The sequence below is a fragment of the Mauremys reevesii genome, linkage group 4 (assembly GCF_016161935.1).
Source record: "Mauremys reevesii isolate NIE-2019 linkage group 4, ASM1616193v1, whole genome shotgun sequence".
NCBI classification, from domain to species: domain Eukaryota; kingdom Metazoa; phylum Chordata; order Testudines; family Geoemydidae; genus Mauremys; species Mauremys reevesii.
In genome coordinates, this window is record NC_052626.1 from 29,622,177 (window position 1) to 29,647,867 (window position 25,691).

Below are 25,691 nucleotides of genomic sequence, written 5' to 3' on the forward strand. Positions count from 1 at the left end.
AGTTTTTCATTCATCCTGGGAAAGGGTTTCAAATATTTATTATTCTCATGCACAAAACCATCAAACGTCTTTTGTTTTCTGCTGCTGTCTAACCCATGGATACAGGATCACACAACTATGTTAGAATAGTTGATGTTTGACTCTCAAATCTCTCCCTCTCCCTCTATTAACTTCAGTCTAATGTCTCCAGTGCTGTCTTGTGTATCTCATCCTGATTATCATGATTAGGGTGACAATATTTTCCCAAAGGGAAAATGGGACACCCCATGGGGCTGACCCAAGGCCTCCCCTCTAATCCCCCCCCAGCAAAGGCCGGCCCAAGCTCCCCTGTGGCCTGCCCGCATGGGACCAGCCTAAGACATGCCTCTCTCCCCCTCACACGGGGCAGACCAATGCCCCCTGCTGCCTGCCCATGTGGGGCCAACCAGAGCCCTCCCCTTTTCCCACTATTGTCCAGGGCCAGTTCAAGACGTCCTGCCACCTGCCTATGTGGGACTGGCCCAGTCAGCCCGAGCCACTGTCCTGAGCCCTCCCTCCCATGCAGGGTTGGCATTGCTGCTTCCCCCCACCCACATTCCTTTGCACCCCATTAGGGGTCACACCCCACTTTTTTGGCAAAACTGGGCATTTGTCCAGTTTGCTCTTGCCAACTGATCAGTTGACAAGACTGGGACAAGGCCAAAATGGGACGTGTGGTCACCCTCATCATAATCCCAGTTCAGACATGGCAAAATTGCACACTCTCTTTCCTCTCAAATCCTCACCTCAGTGTCATCGACAAGATTCTGTGGCCTGCGTTGTGCATGAGGTCAGACTAAGGTCAGAAGGAACCATTATGATCATCTAAAGTCTATGATTCTATGATTCTATTAATTCCATCATCTCTTTTACCAAGCTTGCACCTTCGGTGTGTAATTGGACTCTTCCTCTTTCCTTCTCCAAAAGTCAATCTGTTGCCAAATCTTTCCATCTCCAAAATCTATCCTTTACTGCTCCATTCTTACCACAAAGTCCTGTCCATGCCTTAGTCCCTTCTTGCCTGGACTACACAAATCTCCTCAGTGGCATTCTTGATTCTCTCCTCACTCTCTTTTAGTCTCATGAAGACTTTTCTCTTAAGATTGATCTACTTCTCCTACACTCTACTGATGTTTCTCACTTGGCTTCCTCTCATCTGCTGCATCAGATCCAAACATCTTGTTTTTCCCTTTAAGCTCTGCACAACTGCTTCTCTTCTCTCCTTTTTTCTTACTCCTTGCTCTGCCTATGTCTGTCCCAAGCTTGCCTGCCTACTCAGACCTTTTACATTTTTCTCCCACTTTTGTCTTCTCACTGTCATTGCCATGGTCATTACACTTGAAACTCTCTCTGTATCCAAACACCCCACTCACTCCACCCAAGAAGCCTCTTAATGTTAACTCCATCAGAGAAAGAAGTGTATTAAATGAAAAAAATCTGCACCACTTTGATCAGTGATATTATGCATCTGATCTAAGTGTATAAAGATTAGGCTAAGCTCACTGGGGCAGAGGTCTTGTCTTCTATATTTTGCACATTGCTGAGCATCGCATAACACGAGTTTTTAACTATGTAGCCGTTAGCTCCATTGGAAGTAACACACCTAAATCCCAGCATGCTTACCTGGTGTAACCCAAGTACAACAGAGAAACAATATGAAAAAGACCCTTGGACTTGAAATTATTGGGTTAAGCAAGCACTCAACAGACACTAGAGCCAGAGGATATAGCTCAAGATACAAACCATAACTCTTGTAGTGTAAATTAAGATCAAAATAACTTTTTCTGTTAGAAAATAGTGTTGACCTATGAGACACAATCAATTGTAACAGTGTAGCCATAAGTTTGGGAGAAATGTGTCTGCTTGCCAAAAAAGGATTATCTCCAACATTGGTTAACCATGATCTTTTAAACCTAAGATCAGGTGATAGGTTGAGACAGTTCAACCATACACATTCCTCATTTTTTCTAACAAATTTCTGCCAAGGTCATAGCAGAATTATGTAATTAAAATTAGTTTTCTTGTATTCATGTTAATGGGTACTACAATGATCACAGATGGAGTCTGAAACAAAGATAACATATCTTCTTGAAAAGGGGAAGGGTGAATTTAAAGGCTACTGTACTTCAAAAGGGAAAATGGGCTTGTGGTGATTTATGCTTTTTTGATGCAAAAAAGAATGAGCTTTTTAAAGTGTTTTTTCCATTAGAAATTCTGGTCTTGTGTAATTTAGACTCTATTGGAGCAAGAAACCTAGTGAATAGCTATTATAATTGAGAAGGCAAGGGAATCTTATCACTAATCTACATAGACCAGGTCTACATTAGAAATTTTTGCTTGTATAACAATGTCAGTAGGTAATGTGAATTTCAATGACATTTTTATACTGGCAAAAGGCCTAGTGTACACAGCTATACTTCAAAAATGTGCTTTTTCTCATAACTTATTTTGTTTGGGGAGCTGATATAAGCGATGCTGGCAAAAGCACATTTTTGCTGCTAGAAGTTGTCTACATTAAGATGGTTGCCAGTATAGCTATATATATATATTTTGTAAAAGTTGAAAGTTTTCTGGTATTTTTTGTTTTAATTTCTTAATACTTATTTAATTGAAGTGACTAATATTTTGGAAAAGAACTTCTTTGTTAAAGATTCAAAGCTGCAACCCTTACATTGACTCAGCAAAGTTATAAGGTCTACAAACAGTTTTTGTATTAATTTAGCTATTTCAGCCTGGGATGTGATTTTATACTTATTTTTAAACTGAAATAGCTTTTATTGGTATAAAGGTGCTTATACTGGTATATCTAATGGGAACAAGCTATACTGGAAAACAGTTGCCTATGGGATTATGCTCACAGGGAAATGTACCAACATAATTATATTGCTATAGTTATACCATGATAACAGGGGACAATCTTATTCCTGAACAATGGCACCTTTTTCTGGGTTAGGTTATACGGCTTCCAAAGCAACAAACTAAAATTGAAAAAGGCACTTAATAATTCTCCATGTGGATATTATTCTAAGGCTACAACTACAGCAATAGAATTATAACAATGCCACTAAATTTAACCTGTCAAAAAACCCTATAATATTTAAACACTTATACATCACTTCAAAGTGCTTTACAGACACATTGTGGTAGGATGACAACCCAATCCCTTATTTTTAAGGGACACACCCTTATTTCATTGTTTTTGTCCCTTAGGGTGACCACTTGTCCCTTATTTTATGATGTACTACTAAATGTATTAAACTTATAAGTACAAATCTAAAATTAAATAGCTTATGTTAATTGCACTGTATACTTGTAGAATTGTACACAAGAGAAATATATACTATGCTAAGGGAAATGGCATTTCCCTAAAATGTTCCTTAAAATAAAGTGGTGTCCCTCAATTTGCATGTGGTTTTTCCGTTATTTCCACCCAACAATGATGATCACCTCAGGGGTGGGTTGTAGCCTAGATCTTACCCAGGTTGCGTTCTCAGTGGGGCACGCACAACCATCTCGTGCCAAACTGTGCCGATCCCTTATATTTCACACTGAACACCCCAGCACTACGACTCCCAGCATGCATTGCACCGAGGGCCGTTGGCTTTGCTGCCGGAGGCAGAGCACAGCATTCTGGGAAGTGTAGTGTCCATTTGGACGGCCTCGGGCTGCGCCTCTGCACTGACAGGATTGGCCGATGGCGCCGCCACTCACCCGTCTCCCCGCCCAGCCTGAGGCCGGCTGGCTCTATACAGTCCCCCCAAGCCGTCAGCCACAAATCACAGCAGCCGAGGTGCGTGTGAGGAGACAGGGGCGATTCCCGCCTAGTACCCGGTCTGGGTAAGAGCCGGCCCGGAGGGAGGCCGCGCTGCCTGGGCGGGCGAAGGGAAAGCAGCCGGGGCGGAGGGGAGCCCTTCTGGGGATCGGGGGGGCGGGGGGAGAAATGGCTGTAGGGGTGAGAGCGAGAGATGAGGGACCTCGCCCTGCTGGGAGTCTCGGCACCAGCGGGCAGGGGCGCGCCGGGGATCCACCCTGTGCTGGGGTCGGGGCACTGAAGTGGGAAAGGGACCGAGCAAAGCTCCGGCCTGTCTGGTCATCGCAGCCCGCGGGGGGCAGTGGGTACAGGTGCGTTGTTGGGGGGACGATGGGCTTTCCTCAGCTCGCTGTGGACCTGGACCCCACAAAGAGTCGGTAGGGGATGGGGGTAATGGCTCATTCCCACTAATACCGTGCCAAGACCCCTTAAAATCAACAGGCTACAGCTTGTAGCCGTTGACCCACCAGCCAAGGAGTTTTATTCAAGTATATGAGGGGCTAAGAGTAATTTTTCCCCTTGTTAATTCATGGGTGTCCATTTCAGTATCCAGCCTGTGGTAGTGGTAGTGGGGTAAAACAAACCCACAAAACAAGAAGGCATTATAAGTTTTAAGTAGAGAAACATTTGATCAGCTGCAAAATCCAGGTGCAGCAGTTCATACTGAGATAAGGAAATGGTAAGCAGGAACGGAAACAAAACTGCACCTGTGACTTTCTTAAGGAAACTTTTGCAGGAGAGAGTATTGTGGGGAAGTCACTTAGGAGCCTGTAAGTGGTCAGTATCATTAGTAATAAATTCATACAACATATTGAGCACTGCTGACAGACTTAAACCAAATCCACTTGCTGTCTATTTGTTTCCAATAGCACCCATAATGTGCTAGGCATTGAATAAACAAAGGAAGCCATAGTCCCTGCACAATCTAATAGTAGATACAAGTGTAGAAGAAAAATGTACAATTTATAAAGTGGTCAAATTGAGGAATAGCTTCAGCTTGAGTATTTGTTTGTTAAACATAAGGACTATCACCAGTTGCACCTCAGTCTAGTGGTTATTAGTCAGTTTCTCTTCTCACACTTCACATTCAGCTGTGCTGATGAACAACTTGGAAAGAGGTACTGACTTTGAAGAGCAGTTCAGGAAAAGCATTCCATGCATAAAGGGAAGGGCATAGAAGAAAGTGTGAACATTTTTGTGGGAGAAACTGTCTCTTACTGTCTGACATGCACAGATTTGGTCCTCTAGAACTGTGGTTCTCAACCAGGGGTTACACGTACCCTTGGGAATATGCAGAGGTCTTCCATGGGCTATATTAACTCATCTAGATATTTGCCTAGGTTTATAACAGGCTACATAAATGCATTAAGGAAGTCAGTACAAAGTAAAGTTTCATATAGGCAATGATGTGTTTATACTTCTCTATATACCATACACTGAAATATGCATCCGAAGAAGTGAGCTTTAGCTCACGAAAGCTCATGCTGAAATAAATTTGTTAGTCTCTAAGGTGCCACAAGTACTCCTGTTTTTTTACTGAAATATAAGTACAATATTTATATTCCAATTGATTTTATAATTATATGGTAAAAAGAACAAATAAGCAATTTTTCAATAATAGTGTGCTGAGACTTTTTTTGGTATTTTTGTCTGATTTTGTAAGCAAGTAGTTTTTAAGTGAGGTAAAACTTGCGGATATGCAAGACAAATTAGTCTCCTGAAAGGGGTACAGTAGTCTGGAAAGGTTGAGAGCCACTACTCAAGGATAAGGTTTTCATTGGAACACTAGTCAAAAGAATTAAAAATTTCCTGTATAGATAATGGACTTTCCCCACACAATGCAGATTAAGTTGGAAATGCCCTACTGCACATAAATGCATTTATTTACAGTTGAGGTGGGCAGTATTAGCTTTATATGAAAATCTGTTAAACATTTATATTATAGTGCCCCAAACTCTAATCAGGGTTGGACTGAACACTGTAGAAGTACACAGTATGACACTGTTCCTGCCCTGAGAAGTCTAAAATATAAAATGGCAAGACAAATAGTAATAAAAGATCATAAAAATGTTAAGTACAAAGTTTTCTAGTTATTTCCCCAAACCAGCCTCCTCGCTGTTCAGGTGTCATAACCAACTTGTTCTACCATGGCTGACCAAAGTGCCTATCTTTTATCCTGTTCCCGCTCAAAGAAATAGTGGTCTTGTTTACAGAATGATGCATAACACATTATATAAATTTCTACATTGATATTTGTACCCGCAGCTTGGAGAGTGATTTCATGATAAAAAATACGGACAGAATGTCCCTACATGTTAAGTATGTGAGTAGGTGGATTTGACAGCTGAACCGATTTCACTGAGACCTCGAAGTGTCATGTTACAACCTGGACTTCATAGGATCTTAAGAATAGGGCTAGTGGTTTGTCTCAGTCACAGGGAGGAGCTGCAGTCTCCTTTTTGCTGGGAAATGGGGGCACGTCGTTGTTCTTGCTGCTGTAGGAATGGAGGAGCTAGCACTGGGATAGCAGTTTGTTAAATTGCTTTAAGTTTAAAATTGATTCAATTAACCTTACACAATTTTTATTGTAAAATAAAGGCTGTCTTGATTAAAATGTGGACTAGAATACTTTCTATTTACTGTAAATATGGCCTTTTCACATTTTCAATTACTACCATTTTTTGCATAAATGATAACAAACCACTAATTCCAGTAATAATAAATGCATACATCAGTCACTAGCAGATTTAGTAAAGCTTCATGCAGTAACTATTGACTTCTAACCCCTTCCTCTACTGCTTGCAAAATTTTATATTTTTAAAAGGGAATTAAAGTGGGAAAATCCCCACTGAATTATAGAAATTAGGAGACTTTCTACATGCTGATTTCAGTGTGAGCTGTAGGTACTTTGCACTTCTGATCCAGCCACTTACTGTAGAACCTCGGTTACAAACACTAGAGTTACAAATTGACCAGTCAACCACACACCTCATTTGTAACTGGATGTATGCAACCAGACAGCAGCAGAGACAAACAAAAGCAAATACAGTACAAGTACTGTGTTAAATGTAAACTACTAAAAAAGGGAAAGTTTAAAAAAAATGACAAGGTAAAGAAACTGTTTGTGCTTGTTTTATTTAAATTAAGATGGTCAAAAGCAGCATTGCTCTTCTGCATAGTAAAGTTTCAAAGCTGTATTAAGTCAATGTTCATTTGCAAACTTTTGAAAGAACCATAATACCCACTGCTTGCATCCGAAGAAGTGGGTATTCACCCACGAAAGCTCATGCTGCAAAACGTCTGTTAGTCTATAAGGTGCCACAGGATTCTTTGCTGCTTCTACATAATGTTTTGTTCAGAGTTACAAACATTTCAGATTTACAAACAACCTCCATTCCTGAGATGTTTGTAACTGAGGTTCTACTGTATTTGGGTGCTTAACTTTAGACACCCAAATTTTGACATGTTGACATTAGTTGCAGAATGAGTTTTATGACTTGTGTGTTGAGCCTTCCCCCAATTTTCCTGGGACACTCAGCCTCTAGATACTACAGTGATTAGCACTATGAAAATACCTTCCATTGGAATGGAATTGTGACTTGATTTGTAAACAAGGTGGCCAGTGGGTTATGAGAAGCAGCTGAAGTGAAGCAAATTACAGTAAAATATTTCCTAGACAACTGGAATTTTGAACTGACAGCTCAATTAGCATAGAATCAAAGAAATTAAAAGCTGTTTAGAAAAACCATATTCCTCCAGATCCAGTGTGGCTATTTAAATGAATTTAGCGAGTAAATTATTTCATTTATAGTAGCTCTGCTATAGAGGCTATATAGTTAGCCATATTTCAGCTAATGCATTAATAGAGAACTAGTTAAGTACAGTAGAACCTCAGAGTTACAAACCTCAGGAATGGAGGTTCATAACTCTGAAATGTTCGTAACTCAGAACACCACATTATGGTTGTTCAAAGGTTTACAACTGAACATTGACTAAAGTTTCAATGCTGTATTATGTGGAAGAACAGCACTGCTTTTAATCATGCAATTTAAATGAAACAAGCACTGAAGAAGTTTCCTTACCTTGTCATTTTAAAAAAACTTTCCCTTTTTTAGTAGTTTGTTTAACACAGTCCTATATTGTACAGTATCTGCTTTTTTTATGCGTCTCTGCTGATTGCATACTTCCAGCTCCAAATGAGGTGTGTGTGGTTGACCAGTTAGTTTGTAATTCTGGTTTTCGTAACACTGGTGTTCTACTGTAGCTGTAAACAACTGCAATGTTTATCATTCTAAATATAGTGAAGACATTTTGTAATCAGGTATTAAAATTGCTGTATCTAAGGTGACTAGGTAATTAGATCTAAATTATCACCATCATCTGGGTCACCCAGCACATCATCTGATCTTTGTGTGAATTTTAAACCCTTCAGGATAGAGACCATTTCTTTGTCTTGTATAACAAGACATACTGCACAAAACATGTATTCCCAAGGTTCTACTTTATTACTAGACAGATTGAGAATTGCAGTTCTTTGTCTTTTTATTTTTAAAACAAATGAATTCTTGGTAATCAAATTAATGAACAGGTTTCCTGTTGCAATTTGTGATCTGATGGTATAGCATATGACAAGGAATTTTATTTTTATATATATAATTTCCCCCCCTCACATTACTGGTCTGGTGTCCTCTTTCAACACAGCACAGAACACTGTCTTTTTAATCTACCTAACACCTTTCCAACCGTCTAGGCTTGTCCTTCAGACAAACATTTTTTACAAGTTAGAATCAAGCAGTGACTTTAGTATAATAGCTTTCTTTGTTACACATTTGCTGTTTGAGTTTGTTCTAAAAGCTATTCAGAAAACCCTGCAGATTTTAGCATTTGACTTTTTTTTGTAACTTGCTAGTATTGCTCTATGTCTAATTACTTTTTTCTGCTCTAAATTTAAAACAAGGACTAAATCATGAAACAGAACAAGACAGACAAATAGGACTGATAAAGTAAACACTGCAAATGTTGTATAGAAATTAATCTCTATTTAAAAGTTAAGATCTATTAGACATTGAGCTGAACTCCATTCTGCTTTGAGATCTTGAATATGCCAATGACACTACCTTGTTGACTCAGTTTGGTGAATCATTACAGCTGATGGCCAGTCTGGTTGAGCAAGCAGCAGCACACATTGGTGGTTTTATTAATCCAGATAAAATTAAGTTCCTGGCCATTAACATCAAGCAGACTCCAGTTCCAGATTACAACCAGCTCAGTATTAACCTGTCAAGATGAGACACTGAGCAGGTGGCAGCTTTTAAACATTTGGGCAGAGTTATAGATAGTGCTGCAGGGTGCTTGAAAGATGTAGACACATAGCAGCAGCTACTGCCATGTTTTTGGCCCTTCAACAGGCTCTGTGGCATGGTTGTGGCATTAAGCTTGCTGCAAAGCTGCAGATCTTTAGAACCACTTTTATACAGACTATCGTGTGGAAATGGAAGGTGGGCACTGAAGAAAGCCAAAAGCCACTCCTTTGAAGTTTTTGATTCTTGTAATCTTTGTCACTTGTTTCATATCAAGTAGCAGGACAAGATCAGAAATGAGGTTATTTGAAGCCAAACCCAGCAACTGCCACCATCAGCGCTGGTTTGGTTTTGATGGCTTTCTTGGTATGGACATATTAGAATGAAGACCAACAAAATTCTGATGCATGTGTAGCAAGTAATATAACTATATGGCTGGTGATCATGTAGTCAGGAAAAGCTTTGGTGTGACAAGATTGCCAGTGGTGGACAAATATTGAATAGATCATTTTAAGCACCTTGCCAGAGATTGGTTTGGGTTGTGCTCAATTTGCCAGGAGGCCATAACACCTTGGATTTGCCATATTTTTGATACCAAGAAATAGGCATTATTTGGTTTCCTCAATATAATTTACAGTGAAATTAATGTACATGTCTTAAATCCCTAGGCTTGGGTATTTTTTCCCTGTACATGCCTTCCCAAGGCAGGTTCTAGAATAGCAGGCCTGGGGCCATGTTGCCCTCTAGTTATCCATATAACAGTTATAGCACAGGCTGGTTATCACCCCTATCTGAAAGGGGACCAGCATTAGAATGGGAGTAGTTTAGTCTTCATTCCCATTCAACTCCTTGGCTTGTCTACGGAGACTGCTAACTCATGCCAATTATAGCGATGGTTTTTGACATCTGTCTGTTAAAAACTGGACAAGAGATCCACCACCTCATTTCACATAGGCCACTGAGCAAGGATCAGATGATAACTCAGTCACAATTGACATACTTGGATTTGAACCAATGACCTACATCTATAGAAGAACTAAGTATTCTGCGAAAGGCTCAGTTTCTAATTTTTAATCCTGAGTCATCTATTTCCTCTCGGCAGTTTTCATAAACAAGAATCATGTATCTTGACTTATTAACATCTGGATGTTCTGCCTCAGTGAACAAATCAGGAAAAGTTTCCTGCAAAAAACAAATGTTGAGGTCTGAAGGATCTGTTAGCATGACATTTAACTGGTAGCATAGAATTAAACCCAAGTCAGTTAAATTTTAGGACTACCAGAGAAATGAAGAGAGCCTGAATATAGCTATAGTCCAAATACCTCGAATCATGAAACCAAATTTGGCAGGGGATTGTATGCACCATGTAAATTTATGGTATTTCGCAGATGAGTAAATATCTCTGCCTGGACCTCAGATCTGTTCACAGCACAATTATGTACTTTGTGTGCATGCTGTAAACATGGCATCTCTCCAAGACAATGGCTGTTCTGTTAAGATTAGCTCTGTACTATTGGGTTATCCGGGAGAGGGGGCGGGCGGAAGCCCGCCCCATGCTAACGGATCCCCCCACCCAGTTAAGTTAAGTTATATGTCTGAAACTTCTGAAGGGAGTGGCAAAATGAACAACTTAGTTTTTGTTGGTAGGCTAGTTTGTGTTCCTGTAGAATGCAATAGGTGTTAAAACTATAACCATCTAGTTGTAGACAAACTTTGCTTGTTAGTTCTTTATATGCTGAAAGAAGCAAAATGTTTTTTTAGCTCATTAACAAAAGTTATTGCAATTGAATGAAGTAGTTAATAATTCAGTCTATTAAATCCTACATAAATTTTAAGCATGCACTTCCAAACCACACGTTTGCCTGCAGTGGTTTAAGCCAAGGAGAGATGAATCACAAGTGTTCTAGGATCTAACAAGCTTTAGAAAGAAGGCAAAATAGTAACACTACTTTGGCTTTGATTCCCTCTTACCCCTGTCTGTGTATTGGAATTTGTCAATACAAAGGTCACAAGCGCTTCTGATTAATAAGGAATGATCCGATGTGATCCCCTGCACTTTGTATATGTCTGTCAGCCCATTAAAAGTTTTCCCTTCTCTTTTTTTTTTCCAAAGGTATATTCTCTTTTGCTAAACTATTGACAGAATTATTGGTGACCTGTAAAGCCAGTCTTGAAAAGGACTTGTGCTGTGTGCCATTAACAAATGCTTCACCACCGCACACTGCAATTTCAGAAGTGATGTTGGCTACTTTGCTTTTTTGGGGTACTTTGGGTAGTCAGTGGGGCAGATGGTTTTGGTACAGTGAGGAACTGAAGCTGGTTTTGCCTAGTCTGGTAAAGGCATAATGGTGACATGCCCACTATGCAGTGTTAGTAGAGACTTGTGAGCTGGTGGTTTTGCTCCTCAGAAAGCAGTGCTGAAGCATACTGCCCCATCTCCACAACAATTTTATATATATCACAGTAATGTTTAGCTACCAAACTTGGTTTTGGTAACTGGATTATTGTAAAATGCTGTTTATTTAGGGTGGCTGGGGGGAAGCATCTCATCTTTGTTACACCAAAGGTGAATGATTATTATGAAAGAACAGAATGTGATTTACTAAATCACATTAGATGCAGCAGACTTGCACTTTTGTGGCAAAAAAGTATAGAAAAATTATTTTGGTTTAATATGACCTACGCTGTTTATAACATACTGATTTGGTAGCACCTTACACCCACTTTGCACCAACATAAAGGATTACATGGTGCAGAGCAACAGAATTTCTCTCCATTTCTTCCCCCAAAACAGTAACACTACTTCCTTCTGCCTCTTCTAGCTGAGTCTTTTGGAAAAGGCTGTGAGGGGTGAATTGACACTTTGTGCCTGCATTGCTGTATAGCAGCTGTGGTGCTGCTCATCGGCTGCTCCTTTCCCAGTTGTAAATTGAAGTTCTCCAAGCTCTTCTCCCCAAACAGGAAGTGGAATTGAAGTCTGCCTCTTTGGCTGGCACCACCACTACCAGGGGTTGAACTGACAGACCTAAAGAGCCCATGCTCCTAGCTGGGGCTCATATGCTCAGTGGTGAGGAATGAGGACCTGGAACATACTCACCAATGAATTACATAGGCAGGGACTGAAGAAAGAACACATTTTTTTTCATTCTATTTTATGAAAAGTCTGATGGGTTTTATTTCAGAATTTTTTTTATCTGTGAAGTGTGGCTGATAGTGATACTCATTTCACATGTATGGGTCCTAACCAATTTACTAGCTATTGTAGAACAAAATATCCCAGTCTTTTGGCTTCATTTATTTTGGTCCATTTCAGATTAATTTGTATTCCTTTTTATTCTAGGTAATTGTATTTTCACTTCAGTGTCAAACTAATAGGAACTGAGTCTCACCTGTATTGTGATGTGCTATATTTTTAAAATGCAGAATTGCTGCTTTGGCTTTATTTTGCTGTTTTCTGACCTAATCTTTCAAATTTATTCCTTAGTTTCTGGAGTTGTGGAGTAAAGAAAGAAAATGATTTTGAAAGCAATTGTATTGCTAGGCTGTATCTTGGGAATCAGCACACTTCCTCTCGAGGATCCTGAAGATGGAGGCAAGCACTGGATTGTCATTGTAGCAGGGTCAAATGGCTGGTACAATTACAGACACCAGGTAAGGATGACCTATCCAGTTCATTATGACATTCTAAGAGTGTTTCATGGAATATTATAGAAATACCTGTCACTGTGCAATGTAGTTTCTTCAAAGACCTGTCTCAAACTTAGTTACATGCTCAAATGTCAGAAGTATTTACTGTGGTATGTAACCTATCACTTAAATTAGCTTCTGTACCAGATGACTGGAGGATAGGTAGTGTGACACCAATTTTTAAAATAAGCTCCAGAGGCCATCCTGGCAATTACAGGCCAGTAAGACTAACTTCAGTACCAGGCAAGGTAGTCGAAACTATAGTAAAGAACAGAATTATCAGACACAGATGAATATGATATGTTGGGGAAGAGTCAACATGCCTCATCAATCCATTAGAATTCTTTGAGGGGGTCAACAAACGTGGACAAGGCGATCCAGTTGATCCAGTGTACTTGGACTTTCAGAAAGCCTTTGACAATGTCCACCACCAAAGGCTCTAAGCAAAGTAAGCAGTCATGGGATAAGAGGGAAAGTCCTCATGAATCAGTAACTGGTTAAGAGACAGGAAACAAAGAGTAAGAATAAAAAGACTGTTCTCAGAATGGAGAGAGGTAAATAGTGGCGATCTCCAGGGATTTGTACTGGGACCAGTACTGTTCAACATTCATAAATTATCTGGAAAAAGGGGTAAACAGTCAGGTGGCAAAATTTGAAGACTACACAAAATTACTTATGCTAGTTAAGTTCAAAGCAGATTATGAAGAGTTATAAAGAGATGTCACCAAACTAGGTGACTGGGCAATGAAATGGCAGATAAACTTCACTGCTGTTAAATGCAAACTAGTGCAGATTGGAAAACAACATCCAACTATACATACAAAATGATGGGATCTAAATTAGCAGTTATCACGCAGAGATCTTGGTGTCATTGCAGATAGTTCTCTGAAAACATCTGGTCAGTGTGTTAGCTTTGACTGCCACTTCAATGTTAGGAACCATTAGGAAAGGGATAGATAATAAGACAGAAAATATAATGCCACTATATAAATATATGGTGCACCCATACTGTGAATACTGCGCACAGTTCTGGTTCCCCATTTCAAAAAGATGTATTGGAATTAGAAAAGGTACAGAGATGGTCAAAAGTGATTAAGGGTATGGAATATCTTCCATATGAGGAGAGATTAAAAAAACTGGAACTATTCAGCTTGGAAAAAAGACTACTAAGGGGGAGGGAATATGCTAGAGGTCTATAAAATCATAAATGGTGTGGAGAAACTGAATAATGAAAGTGTTATTTAGTCCTTCACAACACAAGAACTAGGGGCCATCCAATGAAATGACTAAGCAGCAGGTTTAAAACAAAAGACAGTACTTCACACAACGCACAGTCAGCCTGTGGAATTTGTTACTGGGGGATGTTGTGAAGGCCAAAAGAATAACTAGGTTAAAAAAAGAACTATATAAGTTCATCGAGGACGGGTCCATCAATCGCTATTAGCCAGAGATGCAACTCCAGGCTCTGGGTGTCCCTAGCTTATGAATGCCAGAAGCTGGGTGCTGGGATGACAGGGGATGGATCACATGATAATTGCCCTGTTCTGTTCATTCTGTCTGAAGCACCTGGCGTCGGCCATTATCAGAAGACAGGATACGGGGCTAGATGGATTGGTCTGACCCAGGATGGCCATTCTTATGTTCCTATGTTAGTTTTGAATAAGTCTGGGCACAAATAACTTTCTGCTTTCATCTCACTTTCAGTTCCAGATTAACAGATTTCCTTTTGTCATGTATTTGTTTAATTTGGAATGTTTACTGAAATTAAGTAAAATGTATAAATAAACTTTAGTAATCTAAAACCCAATCTCTACTTGATCTTTCCTATTATCATTCTAACCCTCCAACTTTCCATTGTTGCTTTTACTTTATATTTTTTTTTCTTGCTCAGCCCTCTTTCTTGACTTGACAAGCCAGAATAGCATCCTTCTCTTTTTAAAAAAAATAAATAAATAAAAATCAATAAATAAAATAAAGGCCAGAGAAGGCCATTATCATCATCTTGTCTGATGTCCTCCTAGCAGGTCATAAACTTTCACTCACTCAGTCATTACTACATCACATTAAATAACGGATGATTGAACTAGAGCAGGTTTTTCTGAAAGCCAATTCTGTATGCTCTTGTCCATAATGTTTCTTCAGCTCTCACTTCCAGCTATTTGGTGACTTTCCCCTCTCTCTCCTCCCCTTTTGCATCCCTACCAGTAAAATATTCAGTTAGTCTCACTGGTGTCCTGTTCAAGTACTTGGTCCTGGGACATCTAAAGGATTTTTAAGGCCTGCTTTAAGATATGCAGCAACAAAACCTCAAAATATAACTTCACCAGCTCCCTTACATACAACACTCTGGTGGGAGAACACTCATTTAAAAAGACAGAGGTGGGAATAACATTGTATTTAAAATTTTTAGGAAAAGTTGTTGCTGTGCAAGCTTAGTAGCAGCTTTTAAAAGATAGCGATTGTTATCCAAATAGTAAGCTTTTTTTGCAGGCTAGAAAAAGGATTTCTGTCAATGAACCCAAGTTCCCTGTAAGCTGTGTGATGGCTCAGCAGTGTATTTAGTGCCACACAGGCACTTAGGGAACCCACCTGGGGACCTGCCAGTCCCATCACTTCCCAAGTGTGTATCTTGGGAATCTTGTTGTTTTAATCAACATGAAATGGAGAGAAGAAAATATCCTTGCATTTAAAAAAATGGGCACCTCATCAAAAAGTGCTATCAAGGTTAAGAAAATCAAAACAGCAACCCTTTACACTTTCACAGCTTATAATACTTAGTGGAGACCTTTTATAATAGAATTGGTCTAGCCAACATATAGTAAAACCTGCTTTAATATCACCTTGTGAGACCAATCAAAACCAGTTGCCCATTAGGTCTAACCTTTAACTAAAGGAACAAAATTGTACTTTAGACTATTATCACACCTTCCATCTCAGAGCATGATATAAATATTGTTTATGCCTCACAACATACCTTTGAGGTAAGTATTTGTTCCCCAGTTTCCAGATATAAACTGAAATATGGTGAAGGTTAAATGATTTGGCTAAGTCATGAGCTAGAGCTCGGACTAGAACTTGGGTCTTGACTCCCAATCTCATGCTTCCTCTCTTACTAGAAATCCTTGAAAATACTTTAAAGTGCTCACATATGACACTGAGTTGCTTGGTGGAGATAAAAGGGAATTCTAGAGCCACCCAGGAATGAGCTCAATTATTCCACAGGAAGGTGTGTTAAAGATAGTGTTGTGACAGACTATACCTGCAGATAGAATTTTTATCCTAGTGACAGTAATTCAGCTAGGTATTAAATCTCTTAAACAAATCCTTTGCTCATTTGGCAGCTTTGTGTAACTTGGTTGCTATTTCTGGCAGAGAAATTGAAGAGGAATACATCACATCTTCTACCTGTTAATGAAATATTTCTGCACATACAGTCCAGTCTGTGCAAATTGAATTGTCCTCTCAGCAATATGTTACATAGCTTGTCTGCTTTCATTACCTCACTGAATGCTATTCTTCAAAAGCTTAAGGTTTACTTCAATTGCTGCTGCTAACTCATTAAAGTATGATCACCCACAGCTTATTTTGTCAAGTAAGATACCAAGATTGCCACACTTCCACTCCCCCCCCCACCATGTTTAACAGCTCAGGTGTCCAAGGCAGACAGTCCATTTACACTTCATGCAAGCTGCAAATTTCAAGTAATGTACATTTATACATAATGTTGTATTTCAACCATTTTTATTTCAACTGAATTATTTCAAACCATTTTGCATGCTATCTCTGTCCAGCATCACTGAAATGCATCTTGTAGCCACCTGCAGCAACTCCCCCCAGCAACTTACTAGCGCACAACATGCTACAGAACAGTGGGGGAAGGAACAAACCGTTTGATCAAGGACTCTAAAGCTAACCCTCCTCTTCTATAAAGTACCGTGGGATTTTTGATATCCATGCTGAATGGATGAGATCTCACCTTTTAAAATATATAAGATTCCATACACAAACTACTACAGGGAACTCAGTTTCCATACTGTACCTTGTAAGGATGAAGGAATGAGTCATCCGTGGTAGGATATGAACCTATAGTTTCAAGTAATCTAAGGCCTTTTGTATACTTGAGATTTGGTGTCACTACACTGTTGCAAACCCCAGCTGTAAGCAAGGCAAGTGCAAATTGTTGCTTTCCTTACCTACTTTAGCAATTTGCACCTTGAAGCTACAGTTTCTGGACATGATGGCTGAATTGGAATTAGTTCCAAATAAAGCCAAGACTTAAGCTATTCATTTATTTTCATCTTTCATAAACAAATCATCTTGGCACCTTGACATTTTTGTAAAACATACACAACCCAAAGTAATGAGCTTGTCCCTGCTGTAAAGTTAACTTGGAGTCCCTCTACATAGAAACCCCCTTAACTCAGGAGTGGTGGTGGTTTTAACTCAAGATAGTTGGCCTGTCGGGGTATAGAGTAAACCTTGAGTTAGCACAATTCAGCAGCTGCTAACTTGACTACTCTGCAATCCTCTAATGCCTTCCACAATTCTCCATGGGTGCCCAAAAAGGACAGACAAGTTCTCAGAGAGAGTGGCTCAATTTATAGCACTTGCACTCACATATGTGGCACTAATACTAATATCTCTGGGTTTTTTGCATCTTGTGTTGTGCAGTGTGACTGCTCTTGCTCAAGCTAGGCTAATGTCAGTTAATGGTGGTGAAGAGACACCCAATAAAACAAACATGCAGTTGGCCTCACAACAGCCCATCCTAAATGACAATATAATCCACCAGAGTATAAACAAATAAAGAACATGGACCAATCTCTGTGAAAATACCCAGACATTATATCATCCCTCCCCAGAAGTCCAGGGAAATAGATAGGCTTTGCAGGACACCCTGTAAGTCAATAGATTCAGGGCAGATCTATACTTAAAACACTGCATCAGCTCAACTGCATCACTGTAGTGCTTAAGTGAAGACCGGTTTCCCGTTGGCATAGTTAATCCACCTCCCCAAGAGGCAGTAGCTATGTCAAAAGGAATAGCTCTGTCTACATCAGTGGTTTTCAAACTTTTTTTTCTGGCAACCCAGTTGAAGAAAATTGTTGATGCCCATGACCCAACGGAGCTGGGAATGAGGGGTTTGGGTGTGGGAGAGGCCCAGGGCTGGAGCATACAGTTGGGGTGTGGGGGTGAGGGCTGTGGGGGTGAGGCTGGGAATGAGGGGTTCAGGGTGTGGGAGGGGGCTCTGGGCTGGGGCAGAGGGTCGGTGCTCTGGGCTGGGAGTGCAGGCTATGGGCTGGGGCTGAGAGGTTTGGGATGCAGGAAGGGGCTGTGGGTTTGGGGGGGGCTCAGGGCTGGGGCAGGAGATTGGAGCACAAGGTTACCTCAGGTGACTCCCAGTCAGCAGTGTAGCGGGGGTCCTAAGGCAGGCTTCCTGCCTGTCCTGGCATCATGAAGCGCGCTGCACCCTGGAAACGGCCAGCAGCAAGTCCAGCTCCTAGGCGGAGGCACGCAAGCATTCTGTGTGACTCTTGCTCACAGGCACCCTGCCCAGCTGGGAACCGGCCATTGGGAATGAGGAGCCAGTGCTTGGGGCGGGGGCAGCGCGTGGAGCCCTGTGGTTCCCCCCGCCTATGAGCCAGACCTGCTGCTGGCTGCTTCTGGGGCGCAGCTTGGGTTCAGAACAAGTAGGGACTAGCCTGCCTTAGCCAAGCAGCACCGTTGACAGGACTTTTAGCCGCCGTGACCCAGTGCCTTACACAGGGTCACAGCTTGCAGTTTGAAAACCACTGCTATAAAAGGTGGCAATAGAATCTGAGGTCTTTATCTCTGGGAAAACAGCTGAAGAAAATTAAGTGAAATCCTCCTCCAGGAAAATTCAAATGCTGAAGACAAAAATAAATGTACATAAAATATCTGAAATCTGTTGTCTTGGAATTTGCTAAAAATAACCAGTTTTGCACTTTCCCCCTACCTTGCGTTCCAGCACGGTGTGCCATTTAAATGGGAAAAGATATACATTGAGTAACATTCCAGATAGAAAAGCTTTTACTGTATTAGGATCCCTACGGTAGACAGCTAGTTTTGCTGCTGGTGTCATTTTTAGCACCCTGTCATCTAACTTGCTAGGAACAAGTCTAATGGATGTGGTTATGAACGCTGTAATGGCAGCCTTGTCTACACTAGTGTTTCCAATGTTGCTAACACTGTTACAATTAAACCAATGTTAGCAACTGGGAAATCTTTCTAAAGTGTCCCTAATACAGATCAGGCTATTGAACCAGTAGAGCACAGTTAGGGAGGTTAATGAAACAGCAGCAGGTATTTTTAGAAATAGTTGACATTTTTAATAGATATTGGCTATAAGAATACTTCACTATCAAAGATGTTATAGCCCCTCATTTATTACTTCAGATCACAGCAATGTTCCTTTAATAGGACAAAAACCTAAAGATTTACTATAGTGAAGCCAGCAATTCTTACACATACTTGAGAGATTTTGCAGCTTGATTTTTGCAGAAAAAACACACAGCCTGATACCAACACTAATGAAATATTAGAGGATAGGGGGGCATGCTGTATTTAGGGATTTTCTCACATACTGGGGGAGAGTCTAAAGCTTCCATTTATAAAATGTTTTTGGTTTCCATCTCCATGATGAAGATGCAGCCATAGTGGAATCTGTACACTATTAGCCATAGTAGCTTCAGCCAGCCATCCACCACAAAGGTGGGAACTCCATCCCTCCTTATCCCCTACACAGGTGGTTTTGACTTTCAAGTTTAAAGGAGACCATTTAAAAGCTATTGTTGTTAAACATGAACAGGGTAAGATCAGGTCTGCATTAGAAACTTTGCCAGTATGTGCTGAGTCTACCAGCTTCTATACAAGGAGCCCTTTACTGGTATAGCATATTGGCAAAATGATAATTGAAGATATACAATCTCCTAGAACTGGAAGAGACCTTGAAAGGTCATTGAGTCCAGCCCCCTGCCTACATTAGCAGGACCAAGTACTGATTTTTGCCCCAGATCTCTAAGTGGCCCCCTCAAGGATTGAACTCACGATCCTGGGTTTAAGCAGGCCAATACTCAAACCACTGAGCTATCTTCCCCCTCTCCCCTGCTCCTATTGTGGATGCAGATTGCTGGCAAAGCTGTATAGTAAAACCACTCACCATGAACAAAACAAGCTGTATGGGTAAAACAAAGTTTTGTTTATCTCACTGTGCCTATATGAGGAGCTTTTACCAGCACAGCTATACCAGTCAGGATCCAGTGCCCCAGGCTGACACAGCTGTGCCAGCAAAAGCACTGACTGTAGACCTGGCCATAGTAATGTCAGCAGGAGTATGTGCAGAAATTTAACTTTGACCCCTTTTGGTTGGGGGTGCATGTTCTGTGCCTTCCCCTCGCCCCAGTCTTTGGAGGAGCCCGCTTTTCCTGTCCCCCCTTGCTGGGGCTTGCTCACTTTGACATTCAGAGCACTGGGCAGAAATCACATTGCGTCAACACCCACCGTGGGCCTTCGCAAGGCTTTGTTTTAAACAGTCGGATTCCCCTGGTCCACACTAGTTCTAAGTCAGCTGCCGGCACTGGCTGAGGTAGAACACCGCTCCTGCCCCCATCTCCATGGAGGGGGAGAGGCAAGAGACCCCGCTGCAGCTGGGGTGATCCACAGGAAGGGCCCAGCTTGTGTCCAGCTCGTCGCCCCCACCGGGAGAGGGCGGCACCTCATCCAGCCGCAGCTCACATCCAGCCGTGCTTTGCACCTCAGCCCTCCTCTGGCCCTGGCAGGAGCTCGCTCTTCCCTCCCACCCCCTGCCCTGGCCCAACAGGGCTCGCTCTTCCTTCTCTATCACCACGGCCCCGGGGCTGAGAGACGCTCACTCTCCTATCCCTGCAACCGCTACCCCAGGACTGGAGGAGTTTTGTGCACCTGACAATTATTGGGGGGCCCGTGCCACTGTTTCTCCCCCCACTTGTGCATGCCCCAGAATGTCACTTAGGGCTGATTTTTTGAGACATTTGTAAATTGCCAAAAGCCCTATTCTCAATGCAGTTATACTGGCACAAATGCTTATTTTGCTCACCAAACTGGTCCAAGCTACACCTGCAAAAGCACTCTTTTGCCACTATAAGCTGCATCAATGCTAGCAGGCCTTTTTATCTGTATAGCCATACTGACAAGCCTTTTCAAATATAGACCTGGCCATGGGTATTGTAGGCAGGGGAGGCTATGCCTCCCCAAACTGCCTAGCATGGCTCTGCCCACGCTCCACCAGGCCCCCTCCTGCCTGCTGCTCCCTTCTGCGGCTGAGAGCTGGGGAAGGCAGATTGGGGCCCATGGTGCGCAAGGCCATGCCTTGCCATGACACCCATCTTCCAGGCACTGGGACCATGCTGAGGCTGGGGGCTCCCCGGCCGTGCTGCCTGCCCAGCGCTGGGGCCGGGGGCACTCTGGCCATGCTGCCCGCCTGCCTATCACTGGGGCAAATGGTGGGGCGGTGTGCTCTGGGCTCCGGCAGGGGAGCAGAAGGGGCAGGGCCTCAGGCAGAGGAGGGAGGGGTCGTGGGCTAGCCTCCCCCTAGGGCATGTTTGCCCGCCGCCCATGGACCTGGCCAAAATAACTAGCTGCTTTTGAAAGTCTTGGCTATGCATGCCTTCTTATTCTATTCTTTATGCAAATGCAGCTGAGGAAGAAATGAGGAAACCTAAAAGCTTAAGGTGCAGTGGAGAAACCCCAGTCTCCTTCCAGGCAACAGAGTGTGACAGCAGTTTCTCTCTGAACAATGAGTAAACAAGTGAATTCAGTTGTCATTAAAAAGACTGTCTCCTACTATTTTTAAAAAGTGCCTTAATTCCTACTGAGGCTATGTCTACACTGCACAGTTAACCCAGAATTTTGAGGACTAGATCAGCCTCACCCAGGTGTGAGCATCTCCACTGGAAACCATAGCTGAATTACTGTGTCCTCAGTGTTTCTGCACTCACCCATGTGCTGGTAAAAGACTCTTAAGTAGACTTGGCCTTTGGGACCCCAAAATGAGATGCTTTAAAAGGATCTGATTTTTAGAGACTGGATACCTATGAATTTTGAATATCAGACTCCTTTAAAGTATGTTTGGGGACCCAAAAAATCACTACTCACTTGAAAACTTTGGCCTATTTTAGACAAAAATTGATGTTTTTATGAACAGTTTTTTCAAAGATCTGATTGGCATCTTATTCACAAAGGATTCAGTCATCCTTTTTGTGGTGATTGAGAAATCTCCGAAGAGTTGGTCAGTGATTTACGTGTAGCTTTATTTTGGGCTGCATCTAAGGGTATACCTGTATGAAATATTTTTCCAGTTATACCAGTGTAATTACACCAGTATCTCCCTCATTCTGGAATAAGAGTGCTTTTTTGGCATAGCTTGAACTGCTGCCAAAGTGACAAACTAAACCAGAAAAAGACCTTCTTTTACCAGAATAAAAGTAGCCCATGAGGAGTTGTGGTGGTATGACAGTGGTTTAAATTTACACCCTATCTTGTGTGGGTGTGACTTCTCCATGTAGATAAGCCCTAAATGTACAGAGACAGCAGCTGACAATGGTTAGGAAGCTGCATCAATTATATTGTTTTATAGAAAAGAGCTAGTGTTTTGCACTGAGGTTTTACAGTGTTAACACCTGAATGGTTGGCATCACCCTTATTTCCACTGCGGTAAATGAGTCCTATGAAGAAAAAAAAAGTGTACTGGAAAGGACATTGATGAGAAAATGAGTTGCTCTAGTCTGCTTTGAATGTACATATAATTTAAAAAACCTTCCAAAACAAATACTGCACACACAATCTGCCCCCCCACCCAGAGGTTCTTAAGGTACTACTTAAGATACTTTAATGATGAGGACTGTTTAAGACAGGGGTTGGCAACCTACGGCATGCGTACCACCTTTGGCACACGGGCCGATTTTGCCTGGCACGTGGCTGCCAGCCAGGGTCCCGGCCACAGGCCCCGTTCAGCGTGCGGCCGGCTGAGTGAATTGGAACCCCAGGCCGACAGAGGCTGAGCGGGGCCGGTGGCCGGGACCCCAGACCGGCGGTAGGCGTGCCCCCTGGCTCCCCCCTCACCGTGCTCGGGTTCTGCGGCCCTCTGGAGTGAGAGCCGCCAGGGCGCGGGGCCCTGAGCCTGCTGCGGGAGGGGTGGCGGCAGCAGCTCACACTCCCGGGAACCGCAGAGCCCGAGAGTGGCGAGGGGGGAGCTGGGGGGGCACACGGGGACCACCGCCCTCATGCATCTCCTGCAGGAGCCCCCCCGCGGGGGGGGGCACCGGGCTCCCTCCTCACCACACTTGGGTTCTACGGCTCCTGGAAGTGTGAGCCGCCGCCGCCGCTGCCCCTCTCACAGCTCCCCCCTCCTGCTGCCTTAGCACTCCACGTGGAGTCAGCGTCTGACCAGCATGGGTATGGTAAGGGGAGTCCCAGGGGGCAGTCAGGGAGTAGGGGAAGGGTTGGATGGGTTGGGAGTTCTGGGGGTCCTGTCAGGGGGTGGGGAGTGGTTGGATGGGGCGTGGGTGTCCCCGGGGGTCTGTCCGGGGGTGGGGGTGTGGATAAGGGTTGGGGCAGTCTGGGGACAGGTTGGGGGTAGTGTTCTAGGGGCAGTTAGGGTGGGAGGGCCTCAGGAGGGGGCAGTCAGAGGACAAGGAGCAGGGAGGCTTGGGTAGGGGGTGGGATTTTGGGGAGCAGTTAGGGGCAGGGGTCCCAGGAGGGGGCAATCAGGGGACAAGGAGCAGGGGGAGGGTTGGGGGCTCTGACCCGGGCATCAGGATGGGAAGTGGGAGGGAGTGGATGGGGGTGGGGCTAGGGCAGGGCTCTCCCCTCTTTTTTGATTGTTGAAATATGGTAACCCTAGGTGAAGGAGGAGCCGGGGGGCGCATGGGGGCTGGCGCTCGCATGCATCCACTGCAGCCTGCAGGAGCCCCCTGCAAGGTGCCAGGCCACAGCCTGGGCAGGGGGGCGCAGCTGTTCCCCGCTAGCAGCGCCTCCGCCTTTGCAGGGCTGCTGCCCCCCGCACCGCGCTGGCTCCTCCATGGCTGGGGCTTGCTGCTGCCACAAGCGGGATGCTCTGGCTCTCCGGTGCCTCCGGAAGGCGGCTCCTCCCAGCCGAGCTGCTGCAGCGGCCCAAGCGCGGCAAAGCCAGTGAGTGGACTCGGGGCGGGGGCCACCTTGGTGGGGTGGGGAGGGCTGTGCACCCTCCAGGGGAGTTCAGGGGGTGGGAAGGGGGGAATCTGGTCTGGGGAGCAGCCCCTGGGCAGCCTGGCCCCTGGGGTCTATAAAAGCCCGTTGGGATTGGCCCCTCAATGAACCGATGTGCGGTGGGGCGCAAGGTGGAAGTTTTGCCTAGGGCGCAAAATATCCTTGAACCAGCCCTGCCCCAGGGGGTGCGTGCACCCCAGGTTAAGAACCACTGCACTAAACTGATAAGATCTGCATTTTAATTTAATTTTAAATGAAGCTTCTTAAACATTTTAAAAAACTTCTTTACTTTACATACAACAATAATTTATAGACTTATAGAGAGAGACCTTCTAAAAATGTTAACATGTATTACTGGCACGCGAAACCTTAAATTCGAGTGAATAAATGAAGACTCGGCACAGCACTTCTTAAAGGTTGCTGACCCCTGGTTTAAGAACTGATATAGAACAGAATAACGTGAAAAGGAGTTCCAGAGAGCAGATGCAAGAAATGTAAATGATAAAATGTGGTGTTAACACCGAAAGGAGTAAAAACAGTCACGCAAACAACAAATATGGCTATGAGAACAGAGCAGGAGGATGTGTTTGGGGGAAGATAAGTAATCAAAATGAGATTTTAGACATATCAAGCGGTAGTAATGCCACCAAAGTGCTGAGGAGGAGGTTGAAAAGTGCAGAGAAAAGATGCTGAAGCAATGCTGGGGGAGGAGAAACGGCCACAGTATGGAGGAGGGTATAACAGGAGCAACAAGTGGCAAATAATCTAGCTGAGGCTGCTGCCCTATCTAGATTAATATGATGTAAAGCCTAGTCTACAGAAGTTTACCAGCATAGCTATGTCAGTTAGGAGTGTGGTTTTTTTAAAAACCGATATAGCTATACCAGTACCAGCTGTAGCCTAAATACAATTATACTGGTATACCTGTGCTTATACTAGTTCCACAACCTGGAATAAACTATACCCGTATAAACACAGTTCACTGATATAACTGAATCCACATGATAAGGTTTTGATGGTTTAACTATACAGGCAAAGCCTAATGTAGACAAGGCCTAAGACAGAATATGCAAGTCCTCACTTTTTGCCTTTTAAATGTCTCCCAAAATATCCCCTCCTTTGTTCAACTGACCTCTATTCTGATTAGTAGCAGTAGTACTAGGAGCACATGGAGGCCTGATGAGGTGCCATTTGTGCCTAGTGTTTTACAATCACAGGGTAAAAAGATATTTCCCCAAAAAGTTTTACCATCTAATTAAGTCAAGATGTAGTAAGTGAGTGTAACAAGTAATAAGGAGAAGAAGAGAGAAGACCAAGGAAATTCATACAAACCAATTTACAAAGGCTAGTTATGTCCACAATTGAATGGTTCTGGGTTAGAATATTTGTACATCAGAAGTTTTTGTTGTCCATCAGTTTGGAGCTTGTTTTTACAGGGAAATGTACTATAAATTATACCACTATAGTTATATTGGTATAATTCCTAGTGCAGACGCACTTATTCCGAAATAAGAGTGCCTTTCTCTAGTTTAGTTTGTCAGTATTGTGTAGTTTAGTTATACTGGTATGGTTATTCTGATAGAGTTCCCTGTGAAGCTAAGCCCATAGCCATTTACTTTAGGCACCACAGA

The 25,691-nt window shown here is 42.9% G+C and overlaps 2 protein-coding genes across 3 annotated transcripts in view; one reads left to right on the forward strand and one right to left on the reverse strand.

Annotated features, from left to right (window-relative positions):
- GOLGA5 (golgin A5) overlaps positions 1–25,691 on the reverse strand; it is a 96,990-nt gene that overhangs the window by 47,496 nt on the left and 23,803 nt on the right. The window lies entirely within an intron of this gene.
- Positions 3,680–25,691, forward strand: part of LGMN (legumain) — a 45,414-nt gene continuing 23,402 nt past the window's right edge. The window contains exons 1-2 of one of the 2 annotated variants that reach the window (XM_039535385.1): positions 3,680–3,808; positions 12,614–12,780. In XM_039535385.1, the coding sequence (XP_039391319.1) occupies positions 12,643–12,780 (138 nt within the window). In that variant the 5' untranslated portion in view covers positions 3,680–3,808; positions 12,614–12,642. Of the gene's footprint in view, positions 3,856–12,613; positions 12,781–25,691 lie in introns of both variants that reach the window. The other variant, XM_039535384.1, reaches the window with a different exon arrangement.